Source organism: Caloenas nicobarica, chromosome 9 (genome assembly GCF_036013445.1).
Source record: "Caloenas nicobarica isolate bCalNic1 chromosome 9, bCalNic1.hap1, whole genome shotgun sequence".
Taxonomy (NCBI): domain Eukaryota; kingdom Metazoa; phylum Chordata; class Aves; order Columbiformes; family Columbidae; genus Caloenas; species Caloenas nicobarica.
In genome coordinates, this window is record NC_088253.1 from 15,497,778 (window position 1) to 15,523,215 (window position 25,438).

Consider the following 25,438-nt stretch of genomic DNA (forward strand, 5'->3'; position numbering starts at 1 on the left):
AGGGCGGCCGCGGCCCCGGGCCGGCCCCGCCGGCTCCCCCCACCCCGCAGCCGGACACCCCAGGAGGCGGCAGGGGCGCCCGTCGCCCCGTGCCCGCGCACTCGCTCACTCACCGCCGCGCCGGCCGGCCCGAACCTTTTCCGGGCGAACGCGATGGGTGCCCGTCCGGCGGCGGCGGCGAGGCGCGGGGGCAGGGCGGGAGCGCGGGCGGGCGGGCTCCGCTGGGCGCCTCCTGCCTCACACCGCGGCCGCTCCCGTCCCTGCGCACAGCGCGGCCCGCGCCGCGCGGGACATTTAAACGGGCGGCGCGAGGCCGCCTCCCCGCCCGCCCGCACACGTGGCCCCGCGCGCAGCGCCGGGGGCCGGGGCGGGGTCTGCGGGGGGCGCGGCGGGGCGCGGCCTGCGGGGGGCGCGGCCTGCGGGGGGCGCGGCGGGGCGCCGGCGGGCCCGGGGGAGCGGCGCAGGGCGCCGCGGGGCGCGGGATCCCGCGCCGGGGCCGGCGGGCGGGGCCGGGGCGGGGCCTGCGGAGCAGACGCGGAAGCGGCAGTGGCGCGCGCGGCCGCCGCAGGTGGATCCCGGCGGGGTGAGCTGAGGTGAGCGGACGGGAGGGGCCGGGCCGCCCTGCCCGCCAGAGGGAACGCGAACGGGCCGCCGCCGTGGCCGTCCGGGGCCTGCCCTCCCCGCTGACCGGCCGTGGTCCCCTCCCTCCCCTCCTCTCTCCCGCAGGACATGCGGCTGCCCGCGCTCTTCGGGCGGCTGAAGGCGGCGGTGGTCGGGGTGGTGCACGTGGGAGCGCTGCCAGGTAAGCGGCGCCCGCCGAGCACGGGCAGCCCGCGGGGCCGGCCCCGGGAGCGGGAGCCCGGCTGCGGAGCAGAGGCCGCTCCCCCGGCAGCCTGTGCCCGGCCCCTCCCGCGCGGCTGCACGGAGTGCCGCTGGTTTGGGCGTCTCCTCTCTCTACGGGCAAAAGAGGCAGGAGACGCTTCGTGTTGGGAGCTGGACTGAGGAAGCAAGGGTTCTGTTTTAGTGAGCTCTTCACTGCCGTGTTTCAGGTGAGGAAACTAGACGGACGGGCACTGGGGCAGGGTAGGTGTTGGGCAGAGCTCTCGCAGGCCATGAGGGGCAGCGGGAAGCTCAGGCCACAGGCCGGGTCTGTTCCGCCCTGACCTCCTCGCCTGCCCTTCCCGGGGCTCAGGGCAGCAGAGCTGATTACAGCAGGCGACCTTCGCTGTGACAGGTTGCTGCCCAGAGCTCATCGTGCCCCAGAAGCAGCCTCCAGGCACAATGGGTGGCTTTCCCCACGCTGTTGAATCAGATCATCAAACGCAGTTGTCAGAGGCTCTTCACAGTCCCCATTTCAGCCTCTTGGTGCCTGGCTTTAGGAGCCCAAGTATCAGGACAGACTTTGGAGCTGATCTTAGGGGAAACTCCTTGAACTCCAGCAAAACCCATGTGTGTTCATTTCTGCCGTGAAGCACTTATACTGAAGGCCAGATACAATTAGTCTTGCAGGTTAGGGTTTAAGATAGTTTTAACTGATTTTAAATTGACTGGTGTTTAGCAGAAGTATTCTGCAGACCTAGAGGTCGGTCTTGCTATAGGTTGTATTGTGTGGAGCATCAGTAATGCAGGATAAGCTATAATAAGTACAGCAATAACAAGCTAAGAGCAGACTTGGTGCAATAACAGATTATAGCAGATATTCCTTACATTTGTGAATTAGATTTAGGAGCTGAATGGCTACAACGGGTCTGTCAACTTCTGCTAAGGAAGGAGATGCCACAATGGCATGACACTAAAATGCTGCTGTATCTCCTTGTAAGTTTACCCTGTTTCTTCCTGTTTCAGTGTGCCAATCACTATAGCTATCCTACCTGAAAGCTGTTACTGTATGCAGTTTTGCTTTGTGTGTGCCCTGGGGTAAGCAGCGTTATTCTTGCAGGGACACCAAGAAGTTCTCTTCCATTGACCCAGATCATTGATCAAGCTTGTCAAGAGGCAGAAGCTTACAGGGATGCTGGAGTTGTAAGTTTTGGTTTCCTTCTTCCTATGGCAGCATTTACACAAAGCTACTTCTGCATAGCAAATATTTTAAATTGACTCTATAACTCATCAAAAGCATCTTAAAACACACTGTTTAGGAAGATGTTTAAGCCCTCATCTTTTATTTCAATGTAGTAATTAGGCCTTCTAGATTACAAAACCTAAAATATGCATGACATGCACCCAAAACAAGAGAAAAAGCATAGAGTCAAATTGTGCAATTCAAGTTGCTTAAGTTGGATTACCATAAATTTCTAATAATTAAGTCAATTTAAGGGGAAGAAAAAAAAAAAAGGAAAGTTTAGCGCAACATGGATGGTTGCTGGCATTCTGCGTATCTGGCTGTGTATTTTTAGCTCTGTACAGCGGTCTGGTTTCATGAAGTCACGGGGGAATGCCGTGCACACAGCTGAGGCACTGCATACGGACCTCAGCCACTTGTAGGCTGCAGAATTGCCCCACATTTGTGTTTGTAACAAAGCGGCACAGATTATTCAGGGACTAAAAAAAACCAACTTTGGCCCTTTTTACCCTCTTCAACTCTTCTTTCCCAGCCCCCTGGTAGCAAGCACACCTGCTTTGTGCATCTAGAAGAGAATGCCCAAAAGGTCAGTCTCAGCCAGAGGCAAGAGGAGGCAGGTACCGCTGCCTGAATTGCTGTTCAACTTAAAGTAGTGTAGTAATCTTCATAGGTCAGTAGATTTTAACAGGGCGTGTGTCCTTTTGAAAGGTCAGATATGTTTTAAACATTTCATTGCACCTTGTCTTCAGGTGTTGATGTGCTTTTTCTCTGACCTGCTTACAGTATTATGTACTTCTCTGGCATGGTAAGGTGGTGTCCTAATGTCTGAGGTTTTAAAATGTCTTAAATGAACAAGTAGTCACTGTTCTGAGCTATTGTTTTCTGTAAAACTTAAATAACAAGCCAGTTGAAATCTTTTTAATGGCATAAATTAGAATAATACTTCACAGGCTGAACAAAACTGAGTATAAGAGCTTAGTCTAAATTATAGAACACCAAGGTCAAAATGCAAGACAAGCCACAAAAAGCAGGTTATGGGCAGAGTGCTAGTAAAGCTAAATTAGGAAAGAATCCAGAGAACAGAATTGTTGAAATGATGAACAGCCGTGCTGAAGAATGACGTTTACATAGGCAGGCTTCAGTGCCTGTGACCCAGATGAGCACGTGCAAGATGTCCACCCAGTTAAAATAACCACAAGTTGTACAGAATGAGTAAGTTTTCTTCCTTTGCATGCCTGTTGAAAGAACAGGTGTGCAATAGCTCTGTGTTCTGTATTGTGAATTTATATTTTTTCTTTACAGTTACAGTATCAACATGAGGTATAAGGTGATTTGATCTACATCAGAAGAGTGGCAAGGACTAGTCTCTGTCTTCCTGTGTTAGAGGAAGTGGTTACACAAGTGGTAACTGTTAAAGCCACTGCCCCACATCCCAGTGCTTGTTTACCCATTTGCCTTATGTAACTACACATTGAAGCTTTTAGCATCTGGGAGAAAACAACAAGTACCCCTAAAATTGAGGGAGGGTACAGAAACAGTTCAGTTCACTGCTTACATGCTGGAACAGTTTTAAGACAAGCTTTAAAATCAGTACTAACAAAAAAAAATAATTTGGGTTTTATACTTTGTCTTTTCAACAGTTGTGATAAGTTCTGCTATTCCAGGTCAAACTGGTTTACCTTTTCTCCTACCGCATTGCAGTCTCTGAACTTAAATATATTTTTAAACCAGATGAGGGGAGTGCAGTGATTTCTTTACAAGTTTTGGAGAAATTCAGGGCCCAAAGTTACACTTAGTCTATTTCCTGTAGAAGTCACAAGAACATCAGTATACATTCCACACCAATCTTCATTCTAAAGACCTGTACACAGTAGTGTTACAGCAATGTGACAAACAAGTCAGAGATAATCAGGAGAGCTTCCATAAATATCAGTATGGTTGCCTAATACTTTTTGCAATTCACTTGCTTTGTTTTTCCTGGTACTTTGTGAGAAACTCAAGTTTTCATGATTGATACTTCAGGAGCTTCCTGGCTTTTGCACAGAGATCACCGCTCTTCGAAACTCACTATCCTGCTTCTGTGATGGGAATACATTTGGGTTTTCCCCTCAGTACTCCAAGCGAACTGTTAAGCTGTCTTTTTTTCTTGTGGAAGTAAAGCTAGAAATGTAAAGATTTTTTCCACAGGTGTTTCTACTGACAGCGTTTCCAAACGCTACATTCAATAGCCTTGAAGATATGTAACCATCTTGCTGCTGCTACATGTTTATATATTGTCTCAAGTTGCTTGAATTGGTGTTAACATTAAAAAAAAAGTATATGGTCTTGCTCACTCAGCATGCATTGCACTTTAAATCCTGGTATATTCAGAAAAAGGTGACTTGTCTGTCACATTAGCAGCTTAACATAATAAACATGAAAGATTTGTGATATTAGAACACAGTAATGAAAACAAGTGAGTGCTCAGTTAGGAAGCCATCTGTGCTCAAAATGTATTATGCTTTGTACTTGTGTGTTGCTAAACAATGAAATTCTCCAGACAAGATTTTATAAGCAGCAAGCTCTGCGGTATTATGATCCCTCCAGTTTGTATCTGTTTAAGAAAAATGCAAAATATATATTCAAATAGACTTTTATTCATTCTGTTCAACCTGGGCAATGCTTACTTTGCAGCCAGAAAGTAAAGTCCAAGTTCCCTCTAATTTTGTTGATGTAGATCACTTCACTACTAGTTACTGTTATCTAGCTGTAGCTACTTGAGTAGCTGGTATTAAAGACAGAGTTACATAAGTAAAGCTATTCTTTTAAAGAAAATATCCCCAAATTATAAAACTACATTGAGTTGCAAATATTATGATGCTCCTTACCACACAAAATTTGTTATTCTGATCCTCCTGACTCTTCTTTTGTTTCTGTACCTGGAAGGGTAGTTGCTAGTACATATTTTACAGTGATGTTTTTAGAAAATGAAGAGGTTTGAGTCTATTACTCTTATATCTACAATGACAGTTGGAATTCAAATTACCTGGAGTTTAATAACTAGTGTTTCTGCACAGAAACATGTAGATGATTATCAGCTGGATCACGAAGCTTAACATTTCAAATCTTACCTATGTTACAGTAGAATAAAATAGCAGACAAACCTCCCCACAACCGTGTCCCATGGTATATGCAGGAGAACATAAGATATCTACTTATCTATATCACATTAAGGCTGTAATGTCTTGCTCTGGAGGTGGAGTTTTTAAAGGAATTGCAAGGCAGCTGTTCCTGGGCACCGCAAATAAATGCTCTGCAAAGGCACCTGGTTTCCTGTGCAAGGGGCACATGGCTGTGGGGTGGGAAAGGCTGTAATTGTCTTGGAGCACACCTGAGCCTATATAATAATGGATATGGTGTAAAAGCCTCCTTAAAAGCTTCCTTTCTTCCTGCAGGAAAGAGTAGCTGTTTTAAGCTTGCAAAGGCTTATATTAGTATGTATGTATTTGCAGGTAAAGCCTTTCTGTTAGGAGAAACACTGGGCTTGAAGTTACCCTGGGGAAAAAGTTAGAGAAGTTAGATGCTGAGTTAAAACTTGTATGGTGGTTATGCCTGTTGTGGTTTCTAGTGTTGTGACTATTTTTGAGGCTTTCCTGCTGGGATATTATGTGTGCGTGCAGCTGAAGTGTTTTGAGAGGTCATTCCTATAAGTGGAATAAAGCTAAGGAAATTATTTTTCTATATAATCAGAGAGCTATTTAAATGACCTATTTTCCAGTAGCTGACTGTGCTACAAGAGGCACTTTGCACATATGTAGCACTTCAGAAGTCATTCAAAGTCAAAAGGAAATATATTGTTTGAGAATTACTTATAATAAGGCTATTATATATAAGCAACACTTAGATTATCTTAACATTCAATGGAAAAGGAACACAAAAGGTTTTTTTGGAGTGTTATCTTGTGCTATCAAAAAAAATTTCTGTACAGTAGCTGTTCCTGTAGACCTCTAAACTATAAGCTTAAGTTCTAAGAATTTTAATTTAGCATGACTGTTTTCTTTCCACCATTTTATTTAGCTGTCTGATAGCACTGAAGTCTGTTTTATATACATATCAATTCAGTAAACACAGAAATCTGTGGTGTTATATTTTTATATAAAATATGAAGGAAAGCTTTGAGTTGATGCATCTGTAATTCAGTTCTCTGTATTGCAGAACATATGTTGTTCTTTTTTAATTAAACAAAACATAATATGCAAAAGAACATAGTCTATCAGATGGTACCAAAAGAATAACGCATTATTAAAGTGATATCAAAAATATTCACTGTAACTGTGGACCTTGAGGCCATAGGAAGCAAAAACTGCTGAAAAGTGAATATAGTAAGTTTAAGGCAGAGAGAAATGTTGGAATCTTCCCATATGCCTGCATTTTGAACTAGAATTCAATCAGATACTTTTAATGCACAGTAGTATGGCTAGGGTTTAAAATTAATTTTTAAATGAATTAATTCATTAATGTATCTAATGGAATAATTTGCTTTATACAAATCCTGAGCTGTCGAAGTAGTAGCAACTCAAAGGAAGCTCAGTTTCACTGCAGAATTCCTGTGGAATTCTGCCAGCCTGTTCTCCTGCTTTTTCGGCTCTTTCCATAGCTGGTCAGGAGCTGAGCATCTGAAGCCCCATTCCCTGACATCTCTTTTCCTGTGTGCCCTGTTGAGGTTGATTTTTGACCGCTGAAAGCCTGGGGCTTCTGGTTTGCAGATCACAGCTCCTTGCCCTTATGGTAAGCTTGGAGTTTCCCAGATATTCAGGTTTTGGTGAATTTTGCCAAGTAGAGCATTCTTGAGCCAAGGACCAAAGGCTTCTAGGTTTTTGCCCTCGAGAAATTACCTGGTTTTGAGAGTTCGTTGTATTTGAGTTTCGTTTGTTTTGTTAAAATATTATAGTGCTACATTAATCCTTTTGCTATGTACTGCTACTGACCAAGTTTGCAGTCTTGTGTATATTGACCTAATATGTGTACAGAGGACGAAAGGCCAAGGGATTTTGCTTTCTGTTGGTACCACAAAAGATTCAGTAGTTGTGCCTGAGGTAGAAGATCATGTGGTCAGTTCAGTTTTGTTGGAATAGTCATGACCTCATACCAGAGAAATAGACTAAAAGTTTGTGACTTTTTTCATTTCTGAAAATGCTCTAGGTTTTTCTGAGGATTGGTCGTCGTGTTTGTCGTATGGCAAACCCATAACTCCCATCACAGGTAGGGAAGTGTGGATGTTAAATTATACATTGAATTGGACATAGAAACAAAATTAAGGACAGATGTTTTGGTTAGGTATCATATCTAGTTTTCCTTTGCCTAGTTGAGGTTTTCTTGGACAGGAATTTTGTAATTAAATATGCCGATGAATGACACCAATTAGTGCATAGGTCTAGTGTTGGGTGCTTATAATATTAGATCACTTTTTCCATTAATAAGTTGTGTTATTTTTAAGGTAGCATGTATTTTGTGTATTTAAATACTCTGCTCTCAGTCATTTGGTTAATGCGGCTGTACCCTGGTGCACTGAACGTATGTGGGTTGTGCTTGGACCGACTGTTGCCCTATCGGATTATTTCCATTCTCAGTTTCCCCCGTTCTCCATGTTAGGTGTTCATTTATGATGTCTGGGGCTTAGCCTGTAATTCAGCCATTAAATGCTGACTGCATTATATACTGTCTTGTCTTTTACTGCCAAAAGGTCTTCTACATTACAACAAATTTAAAGAAACATTACATATGAAAGTTTTTTAAAAAGGAAAAACCTTTTTTTTTTTCCTCCTGATTCTCTATGTTGTTACTAATCAAACTTCCTTGTTTAATCTCTAGTGGTATTTTTTTTTCCCAAATGTTTTTCTTTCCATTCTGGTTCAGTTAGAATATCTTTGAAATGTAAACCCCTCATTTTAAAGTATTTAGATGTGTAATTAAACTCCAGAGAGCAGAATTTATTTTTTAGAGATACAATTAATATGTCTATTAAACTTTTTCGTATTTTTAGATTGAAGCAGGTGAGAAATTTCCAGCTGCTTTTAACATTCTCACTGCAAATGCAAAACATTAGCCTTGAGATATATTTCAAGCTATACTTTTACTCCTGTTATTAGTCCCTGACAAAATTATATATGATTTGCAGATTGAAAACTTTTTGGCATATACTATACAATGATTGGAAAAGTACAAAGTATGGGATAATGTACAAAGATTTTCAATAAATTGCATACGTTATATCAGCACAGTATTTTATCATCAGCTCATTGTTTGCTAAGAGTATGTCTGTGTGGAGTGACAGCTATAGTAGATAATAAATAGCAACATCTGCCTTCAAGTAATTCTGAATCCAGAATGGGAGAAATATCAATAGTTAATACTATGGTATTAGGCACACTGCAAATAGGCTCCATAATAGTCAAACAAAAAAATTCCTTTATCCAAAATAACACTTAGTTTCTGACATTAATCGAATTGAAAATTGCCTTGATTATCTCTAAATTCTCTGTTATCCAAACACACTCAATATGCTGTATTCCACTTCGATAATTGAAGTTTGACTCTACGCTATTTTTAATGAGGTATAAGATTTAACTCATTCACCTATAGTTCACATTTTAGGATGGATCAAAGGGAACCTAGCTGATGCATGTATAATTAAAATCACGTTTATTTATCTTCGTGATTTCCCAGCAGATACCATGCTGTTGATGAAAGCACTTCTATAAGTGATTGTATGCATCAACACAACTTAGTGTAGATAATCCTTCCTTTGAAGGAAAACCTTTAAACTCATGTGTGTTTTAATATAGAACAGTGTAATGTTAAACTAGCCATCTTTGCTAAGTTCCTTTTTTCCAAGTTTAATCATATTTCTTTATAATAATCTCCACAGGATGGCTTGATAGTAGAAAACATGCATGATGTTCCTTACACGCTGTGTCCTGGGCCTGAAGTAACGGCAGCGATGACAATTATTGGTGCTGCGGTGAGACAAACGTGTCCCCGCCTGGCGCTGGGTGTCCAGGTCCTGTGTGCTGCGAATCAACAGGCGATCGCGGTTGCTCTTGCCGCAGGTAATAGAAATGACTCATCAGTTATTGCTGTTGTTTGCTATGGCATTTACTCTCTGCAAATTGTGCATTGTACTAACATAGATACCATGAAAAATGAGACATGAAAAGCTCACTGTACCTTGAAAAAGCAGAAATTAGATTTTGAGAAAGATGCCTGCTTGATTATAATAGATGATGCTCGTGCACTGCTTCAGTTGGAGGCAGCTAAAAATCCCAAGGCCGCTACTGCAGCTTTCTAGGTGAAACCTGTCTAAATATAATGATTAGTTTAAAGCTTCTCATGTCTAAAAGCCGCCTTTGGTGTAACTCTATTTACTTCAGTTAAATTATATTTGAGGATCAATTTAACCCACTGTGGTTTAGCATCCAGTTTCAGCATCTAATTATATGTTGTTGCTACTACTGTTATCCATTAAAACTAAGTTTTCATTGCCTTTTTTAATGAATGGATGGAATGAAGCTTTTTATATAATAACAAAAAATTGAGTGTACAGCTAGCCAAACTACTTAAAATTAAATTGCATTTGGCGGAATTAAATATAAATTAATCTGTCTTTATTGCATGAATCCTAGACTTGCTAACCTTTCTACTCCTACTGCTTGCTGAAGCAATTTTAGTTTTTCATGTGTAACATTCCATGATTTAAAGATGGATGCTGGTTTAATATGGAAGGCTTGTACTTCCTAAATACTTCATAAATTGAGGGTTATTGTCTGGTTTTACCCAAATTGCGTATGTGATTACAGTATGTTTGCTCATTTTTGAATGTACAAATATTATAATCATGCAGAATTTTGTGAGAATGCAAAACTAAAAGATGCTGGTATTGATTGAAAACCATACTTCAGGTAAAATGATGTAGAGCAACTTATCTGCAGTGACAGTTTTAAGTATGTTGGATATGTGAAAGTCTTAAATTCCTTTTTTTCTTGGGAGAATTCTTGTTAGTAGTCGTGTTTTGAACTCAGATTTGTTTTGAGTGCTTTAAAATCAGAAGTTGCTCTTTTCAAGGTATCTAGCTGCTTGACAAACTGCCAAAACCTAATTTTTATTACTGCAGTAGAACCTATACGAAAACTTAAAGATACTAACAGAATCCAAATTTAGTTTTTAGGGATCGTATGCATGTAGAGTACTTGAGGTACATAGGCATTTGCAAAAATATTTACACATCTTGCTTTTAAAAGTAATAGTCAAACTGTTAGTGAGTTATGCACCCTTTTAGGAGCAAAACTGATCACTAAATAAGGGACATAGTGTGGGAACAACGTATTTATCTTCCTTCTCAGCAATTATTCATGAGGGAGAAAATTCCTGGAAGGCTTAGGTTTTTCTCAGCCCTGCTACTGTTCTGCACTGCTTGCTCTGTAACTGGAGAATACCAGCTAGGAAAGGCCCATGTTTAATGCATTTCACTGCACTTCGCTAAAAATGATTGTCTGAAGTTCACTGAACAGGAAAGTGAAAAGAAAGGAAAATCACTTTAAGCAAAACCATAGTAAAGCAAGTGCTACTTTGTAGGTAGCAGATCTTTCAGTAGTTTTTCTGTAGCAACTTAGTAGTGACTTTAATGTCAGTTCAATTTTAATAGGTGGCTATTAATAAAGCAAGCCCTGTATACTTTCACTACAAAAAATACTTGCCGAAGGCATTTTAGCTAAAAAGCATATGAAACATCTCCTGCTACTATATAGTCATTCTATTTTCCCTGTGGAAACTCCTGTCTTTAGTAGAAATAACTGTTCTGAAGAGAACGGCACAGGGAGATTGTAAGTGGTCTCTAGGTGAAGGTAATAATTTTATTTTGTAAAGAGAGAGAAAAAGTCAGCAGGTTTACAGTGTGACTAGAAGGAGCTGAACATCAGCAACATGTGGTTATGCTAATAAACATGTTGTGGGTAGCCTAATAGTAACGGATGAAATTACTGAATTTTCCTAGCATATTGACAAGGTATTGGATAAATCTGAAAATAACAATAATAAATCAGGGGATCTAAGAAGGCTGGGAATTTTTTATTTGTTTTGGTTGTTTAGGGAACATTTATTTATTCAATTAGATGCCTAAAGGAAGGAGTGCCAGCAAAAACATGTTCGTGCTGGGCGCTTCAGCAAAGGTATGGGGCAGCAGTAGGAAAATAGTGGGGGATCTTGAGGAAAAAGGGAACCGATGTGTCTCTGCTCTTCTGCCAGAAACAAGCAGGTCCTCATGTTATCAAAAAAACAACTATTGAACCAAAATGGTTGTTGCCAACATCCTCCCAGCTCCAAAAGGTTATTGCAGACAGTTACACCAGCGCCGAATGCTCTTGGTTCAGCCCAACTGGGGTTGAGGGAGGCGGTTGCCCAAAGGCATCCATCAAGGGCAGACCCTGGCTTCTCCTGCCCTGGCCTCGCTGCAGGGCCCGTCCTCCCCCTCCGTCCGCCCCACAAACCAGCCTCACTGCCTCTGATCTTCTGCTTCCACTGTTGTCCTCAAAGGTTGCATTGAAAGCTGCAGGATCTCCCTCTGTTCCTAAGGGCAGATATGGCAATGTTAGCCCACTCAAAAATTAGCGTAATTATACACACAAATAGTGGGGGAGATTCGTGTCACACCTTTCTTAATACTGAAGTCCTCTGCTGCTCATTTTTTTTTATTCTTCTAATGTAGCATTTTAATTTAAAATACAGTGATGTCCCTAAGGAACTGTAGACTGCAAAACATGGAGACAATACAGAATAGTACAATTTTGTATTTATATTTTTGGTTGGAAGCCATCTTAATTTCAAATACTTATTCTCTGTCATTTTAATGACATCGTCCAAAGACATTATTATCTTCCTTCTTTCCTAAAATGCTCTTTGTGGAGAAGCAAGTCAGAATTTGTTTGCTAGGGTTACTTTTTGATTGGTTCATTATTAACAGGTGTACCATGTGTTTTTTAGAGGTGTATAATTTCCTGTTTGTAGTTTCTGATATAATTAACTACATCTGCTTGAGGTTGAAACAGAATGATGTATATAAGCCGGTTCTCTGAGCAAATAAAAATACAAATGCTCCCTTATTTATTTTTGTTTAGCAGATATTACTGGTTATCATTTCTTAGTGCTCAGGAACATCCACAATATGTTCACTAAGTCTGGGTTGGATTTAGGTGTAGTGTTTGGTTTTCCTTACTTATTTATCAGTGTGTCTTGTTTCCTGAAGTTAACCATTGTGTTAATTTCATGTACTCATGGTGTTTGTAGTTCCAAATTACATGTATTTTCTTTCTATGAAAGTTTGCTAATTGTGCAGCACTATTCCTCTTAGAGGAGACTCTTGTATCTAAAGGAATTGCACAAAAGCCCTCAGCTGCTATTTGTGTTTTCCCTTGCATTAGTGAGATGTTCTGCTTAGCTCTAACCTGTCAGCGTAGGTCTTTGCAGAGGAGGTGCAGAGCCTTTGTAATACAGGAACTGTATGCTGGTGATGCTCCCTTTATTATTTTGCACATTCTGCATGCTCTCTGTTACCAACATGTAGCAGTGATTGAGAAGAAATAAATAATTGACCCATCATTAACCTAATGGAGACAAAGTTAATGATGAGAAGAAGGATTTCAAGGAATATTGCCAATGTGGAATATTGGCCTGGCCATCTGCTGATCTTTGAGGCATAAAACAGTCCCCATAGCTGTATCTTTGTAGTGATGCATGGGAACACTTCTGATATTCTAGGTACTCCTCTCTGTTGTGTCTTGACTCCATGGGGTGGAAAACCAGGCACATGGGCCACAGGTACATTCTGCTCTTGTGTTCTGGCCAGAGCTTCCTTCTGGGTGCCTGGGAGCAAGGATGGTGGGTCTGCTGTAGAATGTAACTTCCCTACACCTGGGTGAGCCTGTGTTACACTCGTCAGGGGCTCAGTTTTTAAGTTTATCTTATCTCACCTCATAAATTTAGAATAGAATAGTTCAGTTGGAAAGGACTTAAAATAACCATTTAGTCCAACAGCACCTCCTCCTGACTGTGCATGTGCACTTCTTTTCCTTTAAGTATCATGTTACTAAAATCCCATTTCTGAATTAGTCTTCATCAATTATAATGACACAGTTGGCAGCTGATTAAGTGATGCTTCATATCCGATGATATCCCAGGTACCCAGATATCTCCAAGTCTTTTTTTTTTATTATAAATACAGTGTTGCTGTCCAAGACCGTTCCTCTCCCTCCCCCACCAGCAGAGATATCATCCAGAGGAATTCACTTGCTACAGCCCATTATAGTGTTTAAGATGGGATACAATTGAGCAAAACTTCATACTGCTTTTTTAGTTTTTCTTTTTAACTGTCGCTGTGTTAACGCTGTGGTGGGGGGGAGGCAGCTGAGCTGAGAACCGCAACAGGGGTGTGCATGCCCTGGGAGCATCCGTGGGTGCTGTGGAGCAAAGGCAGCGGGTGCTGCGGGCTCTGCTCTGAACTCCGCTGGAGACGCTTCTCCCAGGCCTGCCATTGCTGCCGAGTGTGGAAGGAGCTGTTGCAAGATGATGTCCTGAGTGGTGATGGGTCTTTGCAGCATGGAGATCATATGCCTCTTGCATCAACAGCAGGCGAAGTCAACGCTTCTCTGGGTTTTCATTTTCAGCACAAAATCAGTCTTTTGGATTATTTTGAATTAGGAAGGCAAGAAGAGCTGGGAGGCAGGATTTCCTGTGCATATAAAACAAGATATCACCAGTAAAGTTACCTGCAGCATCTTGCCTTTGTGTGAAGGCAAAGATGTTTGCCTGAAGTCAAAATGCAGCAGCAATTGGGAGCTGCTGCCTTGCAGAGGCCAGATCCTGTTGCTGTGAAAGCAGTAAATCTGAGCTCCTTTTGGCTTTATAACTCAAAGAATGAACATACTTGAGAAAGTGCTTCTCAATGGTTGCAGCCAATTCACTTTTTTGTGATGTTAATATGCAGTGAGATGCACATCTGCAGTATTTAAGATGGATAAAGTAAAAGTATCATTTCCTCTATCAACTCAGTCTTGCAATATTTTCTTGCCCAGCAAAAGAGGTGTTTCAGTCTGTCATTTTTTTTCCCTTTCAATCATAAATTATCATGGGAAGAAAAAAAAAACTTTTCTCTACAATTGTTAGACCTCCACAGCTGTTTAGGTAATGCTGTTTAAGTAGGATTAAAGTGGAGTAACACTAACTTTTGAAAAAGAGACAAGCTCCAGTTCCTTCAACAGGCTCTGCAGGGGCTGGTTACTTGATTCCATGTTCTTAATATAGTCTTGAAGTTCTATTTATTAGGTTTCATTGGAAATTTCCTGTTCTTGTTCTCCAGTAAGATTACAAAACTGTTTTCTTCCCATATAAGTCAGAAATGGGACTGCCTATTAGCTATTCAATGGCTATTACTTTTCAACTTGCCAAATGTGAAAGTAAGCAATAGTATAATTCTCACAGTTTTATGAGCATAAAAATGAATTCATTAGCGGAATCTGATTATGGCTTCATAAAACAGAAGGGTAATGATTTGGTGCCTGCACCTATTACAGTTGGTTAAAATTTGTATTTTCATAGCCTTCAAAAACGCAGATAGAGAGTGCAGCTTTGTTAAACTAAGTACAATCCTAATGTTTAGCTGCAAGTCTTAAATTACTGAGTTAAAGAAACAGAAACCAAGCATCAACAAAAAACCTGTAAGCAGTGAGCTCAATAAATTAAATGACTCAATGAATAGCCCCTGTCCTGAGCTAGATATTATGATTGCTGTGAAAATGTAACGTATCTCTAGACTCATTGATATTCTTATGGTTAGAGAAGTAACTTTTCTTATTTAACTCTGAATTGCACTGTAAACGTGGATTATTTAAACAGAACCTATAGTTTTTGTTCCTCGATACAGACATCTCTATTTAGCTATTTGCACTGTGTTTACTACCCAATGTCTACTAGTGCTGGTAACTATACTTGTGGCACACTCTTGTCTTCGGATCCTGAGAACACTCCGTGCTTTCCACCCGTGAATCTCCAGGCGCAGGACAGCTCGTGTTTGATTTGGCATCTGTTTGGGATGTTTCTTGTTAGCTGGAGTCTGTGTTGCTAAGCAATATGGGCTCTTCTCTGTCAGACATCAGCTTCTGTTTCTGCAACTTCAGGGCTTTTGGAATGAAACTGAAATTTAAAAATAAACAGACACCTTGTCATTTGGTAAATACATTTTAAAGATCGTTTATGTTTATATTTGAAATGTGCTAAGGTGAGGCCTCTGTCGTTCTCTGGTGGGTGGGATTGCATCCTTGGCTGCTGTCACAGCAGCAGTTCCCTTGGTGTGATATCAGGTCTCATTAAACGTGCAGCTGACGGCAAAGCTGGAGCAGCAAGCAGAGCTTCAGAAGGGCTTGGAGGAGACCTCTAAAGCAAGCTGCAGGAGCAGCAAAAACTGCGCAAGATGAGTGCAGAGCTTTTACACCTGTGTTAAGTGACAGAGAACAGGGGATTACAGAAAGGGAGTCAGAATTCAATCTTGTGCCTCAGAACTGTGGACTTATGACCCCATGGCCCAAAGCTTCAGTATTTTGACACAGATATTTCAAGGCTGTGGCGGGGGGGGTGGACCCTGAGAGTAGATGAATGGCGGGTGTGAAATCATTGCGATTTGTAACCTTCCTCTTCAGTATCCAATCCACAAAACCTTCCTAGTGCAAAAAATGAAGGAATACGGTGGCAACCATGTTGCTAAGGCATGGTGGAGTTGATGGTCGGAGTTAAGTCTGGAGTAGAGTGGAAAATGTTTCACTCTTGCCAAACCTTATCTTTTTGTACCTTGGGCACAGCTCTAGAAGTAATTTCATGTGGTGGTCTTTAGAAACACAAGCTACATTCAGACGGAGAGTCAAACAGGTGGTATATAATGTGTCACAGGCTGTTTTCTTGCCTAATTTCCTAAAGAAAGAAGACATAATGCTGTTCCTCTGTGTCCGTGTCCTTGACGCTTTTTTACCAAATGGCCAACTTCAGGGGAGCAAATGTTGGGAAAGAAGTAACACAATCAAAGAGTACCTGGAAAGAGGGGAGAGACCCGAGTTGATGACCCTTTTTGGAGAGAAGACATGTCATTAGGACGAAGGAGCCGTGTTTTGACCTCCCTGCTCCTCCGTCAGCACATGCCCGGCGGCATATCAGGGCGAGAATGGTGTGAGCTGCACGGGAACAGACCGACCGGGGCTGGGAAAGAACCATGGGGACAGGGAGAAAACTGGGGGGCTCTGGGGGAGAGACGGGAGCTGAAGGTGGTAAGATGGAAAGAAGTCGGAGAGAATATTGGTGGAAACAAAGAATGTAAAAAAATATGTGGAAAAGCAAGGTTGGTTAGTCCTAGAGCATGTAGAGCAACTTTTGTTAGGATCAAATAAGATGGGCAGTAAGGTGGGGTTTTGTTAATTTTTAGGATTTCTGGTTTTCAGTCTACAGTTTTAGCTAAGATACTGCTTTTTTTTTTTTTTCCAGGTCTTGATTTTATCCGGGCTGAAGGTTTTGTGTTTTCTCATGTTGCTGATGAAGGGATTATAAATGCCTGTGCAGGTGACCTGCTACGTTACAGAAAACAAGTTGGAGCAGAGAACATTCAGATTTTTGCTGATATTAAAAAGAAACATAGGTAAATACAAGCAATCTTTTATGTAAATATCAGTATAATCATGATCTTATATTTTTCTCCATTTTCTGATTTTTTTTTTAACGCCTATTTGGTGTCAAGAAAGTTAATGATATAGAGTGAACTTTATTGTTCAAGCAAGGTCTTGCAGTGCTATTGGAGGATCTGTTTAAAAACAGATATGCACCTATAAGCTGCAGGTTGCTGCATCTGTGAAGTTTGCAATTGTTTAACCCTCAGGTTAAATGCAGACTGTAAAAGTTTTACATTTGGATTAGGTGAGATTTTGTGTACTTGTGCATATGTCTATCATGTTTAAAGAAATTTTGTTTAAAAAGGCTAGGCATCCAAGGTTATTTTTAGTTATGCAAGCAGCTGCCATATAAAAGCATTCAAATCATAATATTTTGGCATTTTAAAAAGCTATTTTCTTTTTTCCTTCCTGCCAATAATACTGGTTTCTTTTACTTAAATCAGTGCTGTCTATGTACGGATTATGTTCTATGATTATCAAACAGAAGGAATTTATGACAGATGAATCCACTTTCTTTTCTGCTGCTACTTTATCATAAGTGTCACATGGTACTTTCAGCTATTTAGATGTCACTCTTTGGGGTTTTTTTTATTCCAGAAGAACTGCTCAAGTGTTATGTATTATACATGCTAAATAACCTAATTAAAATGTTTGTGTGTACTATGTGGGTAATCATGAGAATAACCAAGTCTGGAAGATCTTAAATACCTGATGAACAGGTAATAAATTTCAAAACAGAAAGGAAACAATGCAGCATGGTCAAATGAAGCTTTTAAGGTCCTTTCAGAGTGGTTTCTTTCTGATTATTTCTTTATATATATGTATGTGTTTATATATAAACATATAAAAATATGTTGCACTAGACTTTTTGTAAAAAAAAAAAAAAAATTTTATTGCATCATAAGGTTTCTTTTCTTTGTCTTGACAATTGATGAATTAATATTTGGATTATACTTTCTGCTGTTCAAAGGGTTTGCTTTTTAAGAAAGAATAAGAAGTTTTTGTTTCAGGCAGATTTCTAAGCTAAGAAGGAAATGTTAAAGGACTTGTTCGTTGAATTTTTTTAATGTAGAAAAACATGCCTGTCGAGAGCTGCTAGCCTCCTGTTGTTTAAATGGGGAGAAATTATTTTTGTAGTCTACTTGCTGTGTTACAGCAGCCCTCCACACGCTAGTTTTAGGTGCTGCCTCGGAATGTGGCCAGAGCATCCCCTTCCCCAAGAGCATCGTCCACCCAGGCTGGTCCCGGAAAGAGGTTGGCTCCATCACCACTCGTCGTGTTGGCCATAGCTATTGTTTTCTACTTAAACAGAAATACAGAAACAATAAAGTCAGGTGTCAAACCAGCAATGGCTGGAAGTCTTTCAAAGTTCAGAACTGTTGAAATTAAAAGCTGCTGTTGCTATAGGTTTTAGACAAAGTGCGTCACCCATATATCAAAGACCACTGTTGAAAAGCTAGGTTGCAGGTAATTGATGTTTGTAACTGCTGTGTAAGATGATTCCTGTGATTATATAAGTAATAACTATACTTTCTGCTAGTTGGACTTTGTGAAATGAAGTGGAGGGTGTTAATTCTGTTCTAGGCAACAGAATCTGATTTATGAATGACTGCACATCCACAGCTCCCACTTGAAGTCGGAGAGCTGTGTGCTCAACATGTCTGAAATACAGGTGCTCGATGTGTAAGCAGCTGTCTCAATTGACACTTGGTGGCTCACACTTCGCAATCATTCTTCAGAGATGGGAGATCCAGAGCAGTAGACCAATCAATCATGGTTCCCTGATGGAAAAGGTTGAGTTTTTTCCTCTCGTTCGTCTTGCAATTTTACTTCCCATTTTAAAACCGGATGCTTACCCTCTCTCACAAAGCCTGCGTTTGGTTGTTCTGACAGCAGGGAGGATGAAGAAATGCAGTCTAAGCATTCAGCAAGACGGATAACCAATGTGTGTGCCGACAGTAACCCCGGGCTCCGTTCCTGCCGTTGACAGTGCGCACGCCCTGACGGCCGATGTCAGCGTGGCCGAGACCGCGGCGGCTGCCGAGCTCTTCCTGGCGGACGGCGTGGTGCTGACCGGCACGGCCACCGGGCTGCCCGCCCAGCCGCGGGACCTGGCAGGTGAGAGCCAGCACACCAAGGAGAATCAGCTTCTGGAGTCACGTAGAAATGAATCTATAGATATGCTGTTCATAAGGGAAGAAAAGAAAGACGAAAGGAAAGAGACTCTCACTGTAGGGTTTGATTTGATACAGCAGAACTAGCGTGCACTAAGGTGCTATTCAGATTGGCTGTCGTACATCACTAAACAACAATTTGGCAGGGCAAAAAGGAAAATTATTTCAGGCTTTTATAACACTGAATGATGCTGAGGCTTAAATGAAAAAAATCGTAAAAAATATTAAGTAAAATATGTAAAAAACCTGACTGTTCTGTTTCTAGAATGTCTTAGTATAAGAAAAAACTACCTTATTAGCTGCCTTATTAGAAAACTAACTAACTATAAATCTTTTCAATTGAAGAGTTAAGCATTTTTATCTTTCACAATGAAAATGGAAGTTCTAAAAGAAAAGAGGCATTTTGATAAGAGAACATTCCGAACAGGAATATCAGGGAAAATACTGCTTAGAAGATTTTTGGGAAGAATACAGGTTAATTGGTAGATAGAAAGATATTACATCAAAATAAATTTTAAATGGCGTGGACTTTTCTTTAGGAGTGTCATTTGACCTAAGAACTCTCACCTTTGCAAAAGTTTTATAAGATTCTTCATATTTTTATACTGGCATACGTTTGGGCTGTCTTAATGAAAATCAATTACCCCCATGCTTAGAGTTAAAATTCTATTATGGGTGCATTTGATATTCATCACTAATTTAAATTTAGATTAATGACTTGAATTTGAGGGTCTAACTACATAAAATAGAATGTGTATGTTTTCAGGTTGTATTTTTGCTGGCATGTTTAAACTTCACATGTTTTGAAGTTCCAGTGCAGAGTGAATTGTATTCAACTTATGTTAGCTGATGAGGGTGAAAATCATACTTGCCATAGATACCTGGACCTCAAAAATCTTTTGAAATAATATGAAATTATTCAATGTTTTCAGGGTTTTACCTCTATCATACACGCTTAGCAGCATTTAAAATGAATGTTGAGCTTGTCAAAATGGGGTTTTATTTCATACATATTAAACTTTTTGCCAAATAGGTTATAAATTACTATGCTTCAATCACCAGTGTCAAAAAGAAAATGATGATTTGGTGTGAATATTGAACTCTCAAATTAGTTGGGTCTTCTGGTACAGTAAACTAGAAATGATACATGGAACAGGTGACCCTGAAAGCGAGGCATACTTTTGAGACTACGAAATTTCATTAATCTAGAGCTCCAGCCCTAACTGCAATTAAAGCCTCCACCACCTTTAATGCAGATTAAAGAATTTAAAAGGGGATTTGATAAGTCTTGGGTCAAAATCCTAGGTTAAATTCTGCTTTCACATATGCACATGCGACCTTCACTGATTTCCTGCATCAGAGAGCAGAACGTGACCTCTGGGCCCACAGGCTTTTTACCACAGGACTCCAACCAGACAGCACCGTGGCTTCTGCTTTTCTTTCATGTGAACAAACATGTCAGTCTCCGTCTTGTTCTCTTTCTGAGTCCAAAGAACAAAATGAATCGGAGCTGGCAGCTGTAATGAACTACACACATTAATTTTATGTTTGGATTTCTGCTATGAAAGCAAGAATCGGCGTATCACAGATTTATTTTACTTAATATACAGGGGTCTGGACATTAGCAGGCCCTCTTATAAGAAGGATGTTGGCTTAAAACAGTTAATGGAAGAACTTAAAAATCAATATTCCAGGGTATAAGGAAATGACAAATTAGGCATATCTATGTCAGCACGTTCTTAAAAGGAATTAGATATACAGTCTACAAAGTTGGTGTTGATGTGAGTGAAATTTTGCATTTCACGAATTTATGCAGCCCTGGAAGTGCTGTATTATGATACACACAATTGGGCACCTTTCATCACGCTGCAAAGCATCTCTTGAAAGCAGAACCAAGAGACGGATGAGATTTTTGTCATGTCTTTTTTTTTTTTTAGCTTTGTTGTGCAGTAATATAGAAGTGGTTTTGCCTTTGTGTTGAATTGACTGATTTGTGATGGGGTGTGGGAAATGAGTGTTTGCCTGTCAAGCCAGAGAACTGTTTTCAGTAGGTTTTATTTGTCGTTTGTGTTGCTGCCTTCTCGTTGGCAGCCGCGGGCATCGCTCCTCGCAGCAGCTGCCAGGCCGGGCACCAGTGGTCAATGGAGTATAAGGCCTAAAAATCAAACTTCAGGTTACCAAGGAGCAGAAATTATAACTGAGCATTTTGAATTACAATTAATTTATTTAATAAACCATATTTTCGTTTAAGAGGTTCTAGAATTTCGTTCCAGTTTGCTACATTGTGAAATGTTCTTTGGTGGGAGAGTGGATCTCTCAGGTTTTCTCTTTGGGTATAACTGCTGAAATACCTGGTTTGCATCCAGGCTGTATTTTTAGTGACCAAAGCCTTGTGTATTGACCGCTTAGTTATCTGTGTGAACAAAGCAAACGGCCTCAGCTCAGTATCCGGTGGAAAATGGGGTACATCGTGAAACCCAACAGCTGGCTGTGACTGTCACCTCCTTAGTTATTGTTCATAAAAGGGGCATCAAGACTGATTCACCCTCTCACCTTTTGATGGTACCTTTGGGTAAAAAATAGAGGCTGATGCCCTTGTGGTACCCTCAGAGATAAACAGCAGATGTGAGTCTCCGATCTGTACTTTTTGTAAGCCCTAGATTTAATGACAGAGAAAACATCCTTTGAATTAAAAAACTAAAATGTGTTACAGTGGAGCATTATCATAAACATAGTGTTGTGTACAGTACTGCACGCCGCAGTGATTATTGCATATGAAAAAGCTGTTAAAGGAGAGTAGTCGAGCAAGTTATTTGCACAGCGGTGCTCATTTTTACGCTGCTCTTTGCCATTGTTTTCAAGCTAGGAGCATTTGGCCTTTATTTCATGTAACTTGTGCATACCATAGTTCAAATGCTTTCATTGTGCTTTGCAACCAAGCACTATTTCATGTGATTTTATTAAAGACATGTCTGCAGATGTAGTCACAAGAAAGAGCACAGTGCCCTCTAGTTGTGGTTTATTTAAATAGAGAAATGTGCAAGTTGCATAAACTTTAGGATCTTGTTATTGTTACATCACAAAATTGTCTCCTTTTCTCTTTGTGTCAAAACAAATATAATCAGAAGAAGAAAGTCAGGAAAGCTGAGAGAGATTCAAAGCAAAGCTCTGTGTTTAGAGACATCTTGACAACGACTGAACATTGCCATGCAAAAGCAAATCTCACTGCTGTTGCTTTATTTTCTTTTACAAGTTAGAATTTGTATTAATGCAGCCAATAGACAAATCACCTTCTACTAACCAGCTTTAGGCCTTGATATGCTTGTAAATGACTTAAAAGTAGCATCTGTAGCATATCGAATTGAGTAACCCAGGCTCATTGCAGACTGAGCACTCCCATTGTTGTTCTTCACATTGTCAATCTGAATAAATCTCCAGCACAGGAGATGTGTGTGGACTCCATGTGTCATGTACAGATCGCAGCAGGAGTTGGATACCTTGCTACTTTGGGAAGCTTTGGGGGTTTTTATAGTTTCACAGCAGTCTTGGGTTTCATTGGTTTTTACTCGTTGCCTAGTAGGGCTGAGCTATTGTCTTACACCCATATGATCATGCTCTGTTTAATTAAAACAATTACCTGCTAATGTTCCTTATGCCGTTGTTGCGAAAACAAATATTGACTTGGAATGCAATTCCTCTGGGAATTCAGTAAAGTACTCTTGTACAAATCTCTGGTCAGTTGTAGCACCGTAATTATGCATTGATATCTATGTAAAGCAGATGTATTTCTAAAAGCACGTAGATACTATATAAATAAAACTCTGATTTTTCTAGAACAGGATTTCAGTAATAATGCTATAAATAACTAAAAATGAGTTATTTTGTTGCTGTAAGTAGGACAACTATAAGAATATAAAATATGCATGGAAATAACTGTAGTTTTAATCACACATGCATGATTCATCTCATTTCTTTAAAAAATTTCAATAAGGACTGTGTGGAATGGTTTTATTTTTGTGTTAAAATGTTTGTAAGAAGGAGTTATTGTTCCTAGATGGAAAAATGGTAGGGCATGTGACATAAAAACAGATTCAAGAGCATTTTAGTTGATCCCCTTTCTTCGGTGAGGTAGGAAGGTGAAAAATAATTAGTCTTCCCTGAAGCATAATTAATAAGTTAGGCTTCTGATGAAAACTTCATTTAAACAGTGTTTTGAAGCAGACTTTTATACATTACATGTATGCTTTCCCTAGTTATCTCAAGCTCTAACCATCTTCAGCTTATCACCAATTAAAGCAATTTATGTGTTTTTAAAGATGAGAAGTAATGCCTCGCAACATCTCTGTAAGTAAGGGATGAAGCATCCAGTCCTATGATTGACTCTTAGACTGGTCAGTTTGAAACAAAAGGGTGAGAGGGATGTTTAGTAATTCTTGAACTGGGATATTGTTTTTCCCAGAGATAGTACCAACCCAGATTCTGCAGAAAATATTCTAATAACCTTTTATTTATCTATGGGGAACCTTCCCATGGCCAGAACAGCTATCCCCTTTTGGTTTTTTTATTTTAAAAAATGTGAACTGTGGTAACTGAGCCATAGATCAGACTCTGCACAGTCAGTTCTGTGGGAATGCACATACATTTCACAGTGGACACGGTCACCTGAACTGCGGGCTGAAATCCACCCCTGTGTGTCAGGGAATAAATCGATGTATAATATTTTGAGCCCTGTTTTGATATTTTGTCTATTTCTCCCTTTGGAACCAGGTAAAGGGTCAGATAATTCAGACAGACATACTGTATAGAGAAAAAATAATTGGCTTTTTTGTTCCATTGCCATTCATAGCAAGAGAAGTAGTAGTTATCAATACTATCTCTTGCTTTCTGGTAATCTAGCTGGAGCTACCGATGTAGTCTATACGACCACTACTTGCTTTCCTACTTCCAAGCCCCTGAAATCTATCATGAAGTAGAGTGCACATTACTTTTCTCTTCCCTGTGAATTTGGTCCTTCTTGTTTCTTCACTGAAGATCTTCTACTAGTTGTCACAATAGCATAAATTCAGCTAGGAGACCTGGTCGAAATACACACCTGTCAAATTACCATTATTGTGATTTAAACCGATGACTGAAGAACAGTAATGAGCACAGTTCTGCCACTGTAGTGATCTCACCAGACCTGCAAAAAAGAATCTGAGCTGATACAATGAATGGAAACAAGAATGGCATCTTATTCTTGTAGCTGTGTTTTGATTACTTTGTGGAAAGGTTGGAGGAGATGATTATTCACATCTGAAGGTGAGGGAAATCAAGAACACAGTTGAAACTCCAGATGGGGCATGGGTCACACTGGCATCAGTAAATTCTTTGCCAAGGTGATGGACCTGGTTTGCCTGGAATCTGTACTGGATGCTACTGCAAGACAGTAGTAAACAAGAGCTCCGTTCTGTGTATGTGTAGTACCTCAAGCACAATGAAGCCTCTGAGCCTGACGGTACCAGTCACAGTAAGTAAAAGGGTCTGGTCCTGCTGTGCAAAAACTTCTCTTCTTATCAGGGATAAGGAACAAAAATGAATTTAGGGTGGAATATAGTAAAAGGCAGCACATTCTCTGCCAGCCAGTTCAACTCAAAATTGCTTAAATCTTTTTCCTTAAGAATAAAGAGGGGTACAGGTATGGTACCACGACCTAACTTCCATACCACTAAAACCATCCTCTGATGTGTGGCCAGGAATACTCCTCTGCAGCGTTTCATACAACAACAGAATGCAAAATGAAATAAAAGTGAAATTTTTCTTAACAGCTGTTCAGAGCTAAAGGTTTTTTTTCTAGAGAAGTTGTTTTGTTTTATAGCAGAAGAAATACCATGATAATGAGTTTTTTGATACTCGCCTTTATTGTTGAAAAACTACACAAATTAGAGTCTTGGTAGAGTTTCAAAGGTGGGACTTAACCCTAATTTTGTTTTTTCTTTCTTTCAGAGGTTAAACGTGCTGTGAAGATTCCTGTGTTGATTGGGTCTGGAGTGACTCTGGAGAATGTGAAGAATTATTTGGATGCAAACGCTCTAATAATAGGTTCGTATTTCAAGAGAGGAGGTTATTGGGCAAATGGTGTTGATCCTGACCGAGTGAAGAAGTTTATGGACCACATAAGTAAACTGCGAGAATGAATTTGCCAGCAAATAGTATTTCTGTATGTGTAGAAGTGCAGTATGATACAGCGTACAGAATTAATGCACAAACATGTGCTTGAATGGCAATAACATTAAATGAAAACGCACATCATCTCCGTAACTAACTGGCAAACATGGTGACACTTTACAATAAACTGGTGCTCTGATGTTTGTTTCTAGGCAGCACATTTCTGTGGCTCTCAAAGCCATCGCCAGTGCAAAACCAACTCTCCAAAGGCTTGTGTAATATGTTCTCTCCTATAAGTAAAATGCTTATGGAGTTTTAAGAAT

At 40.4% G+C, this 25,438-nt stretch overlaps 1 protein-coding gene across 4 annotated transcripts; it reads left to right on the forward strand.

The window, feature by feature from the left end:
* Positions 1–504: 504 nt before the first annotated feature.
* LOC135991992 (uncharacterized protein F13E9.13, mitochondrial-like) lies at positions 505–25,438 on the forward strand. Of its 4 annotated transcripts, XM_065640895.1 has the most exons (7): positions 505–593; positions 727–802; positions 1,940–2,022; positions 8,970–9,150; positions 16,616–16,766; positions 18,788–18,915; positions 24,954–25,438. In XM_065640895.1, the coding sequence occupies exons 2-7, from the start codon at positions 730–732 to the stop codon at positions 25,142–25,144; spliced, it is 807 nt and encodes a 268-aa protein (XP_065496967.1). In that variant the 5' UTR covers positions 505–593; positions 727–729; the 3' UTR covers positions 25,145–25,438. The 4 variants fall into 4 exon arrangements, with proteins under 4 accessions (XP_065496967.1, XP_065496968.1, XP_065496970.1 ...); XM_065640896.1 differs by lacking the exon at positions 727–802; XM_065640897.1 differs by lacking the exons at positions 505–593; positions 727–802 and adding an exon at positions 830–1,049.

Excerpts from the sequence above, each read along its gene's own strand:
- LOC135991992 (XM_065640895.1), top strand. The coding sequence starts at position 730 with ATGCGGCTGCCCGCGCTCTTCGGGCGGCTGAAGGCGGCGGTGGTCGGG. Across the intron at positions 9,151-16,615 it reads CGCGGTTGCTCTTGCCGCAG|GTCTTGATTTTATCCGGGCT; the intron begins GTAATAGAAATG and ends TTTTTTTTCCAG. Across the intron at positions 18,916-24,953 it reads CCAGCCGCGGGACCTGGCAG|AGGTTAAACGTGCTGTGAAG; the intron begins GTGAGAGCCAGC and ends TCTTTCTTTCAG.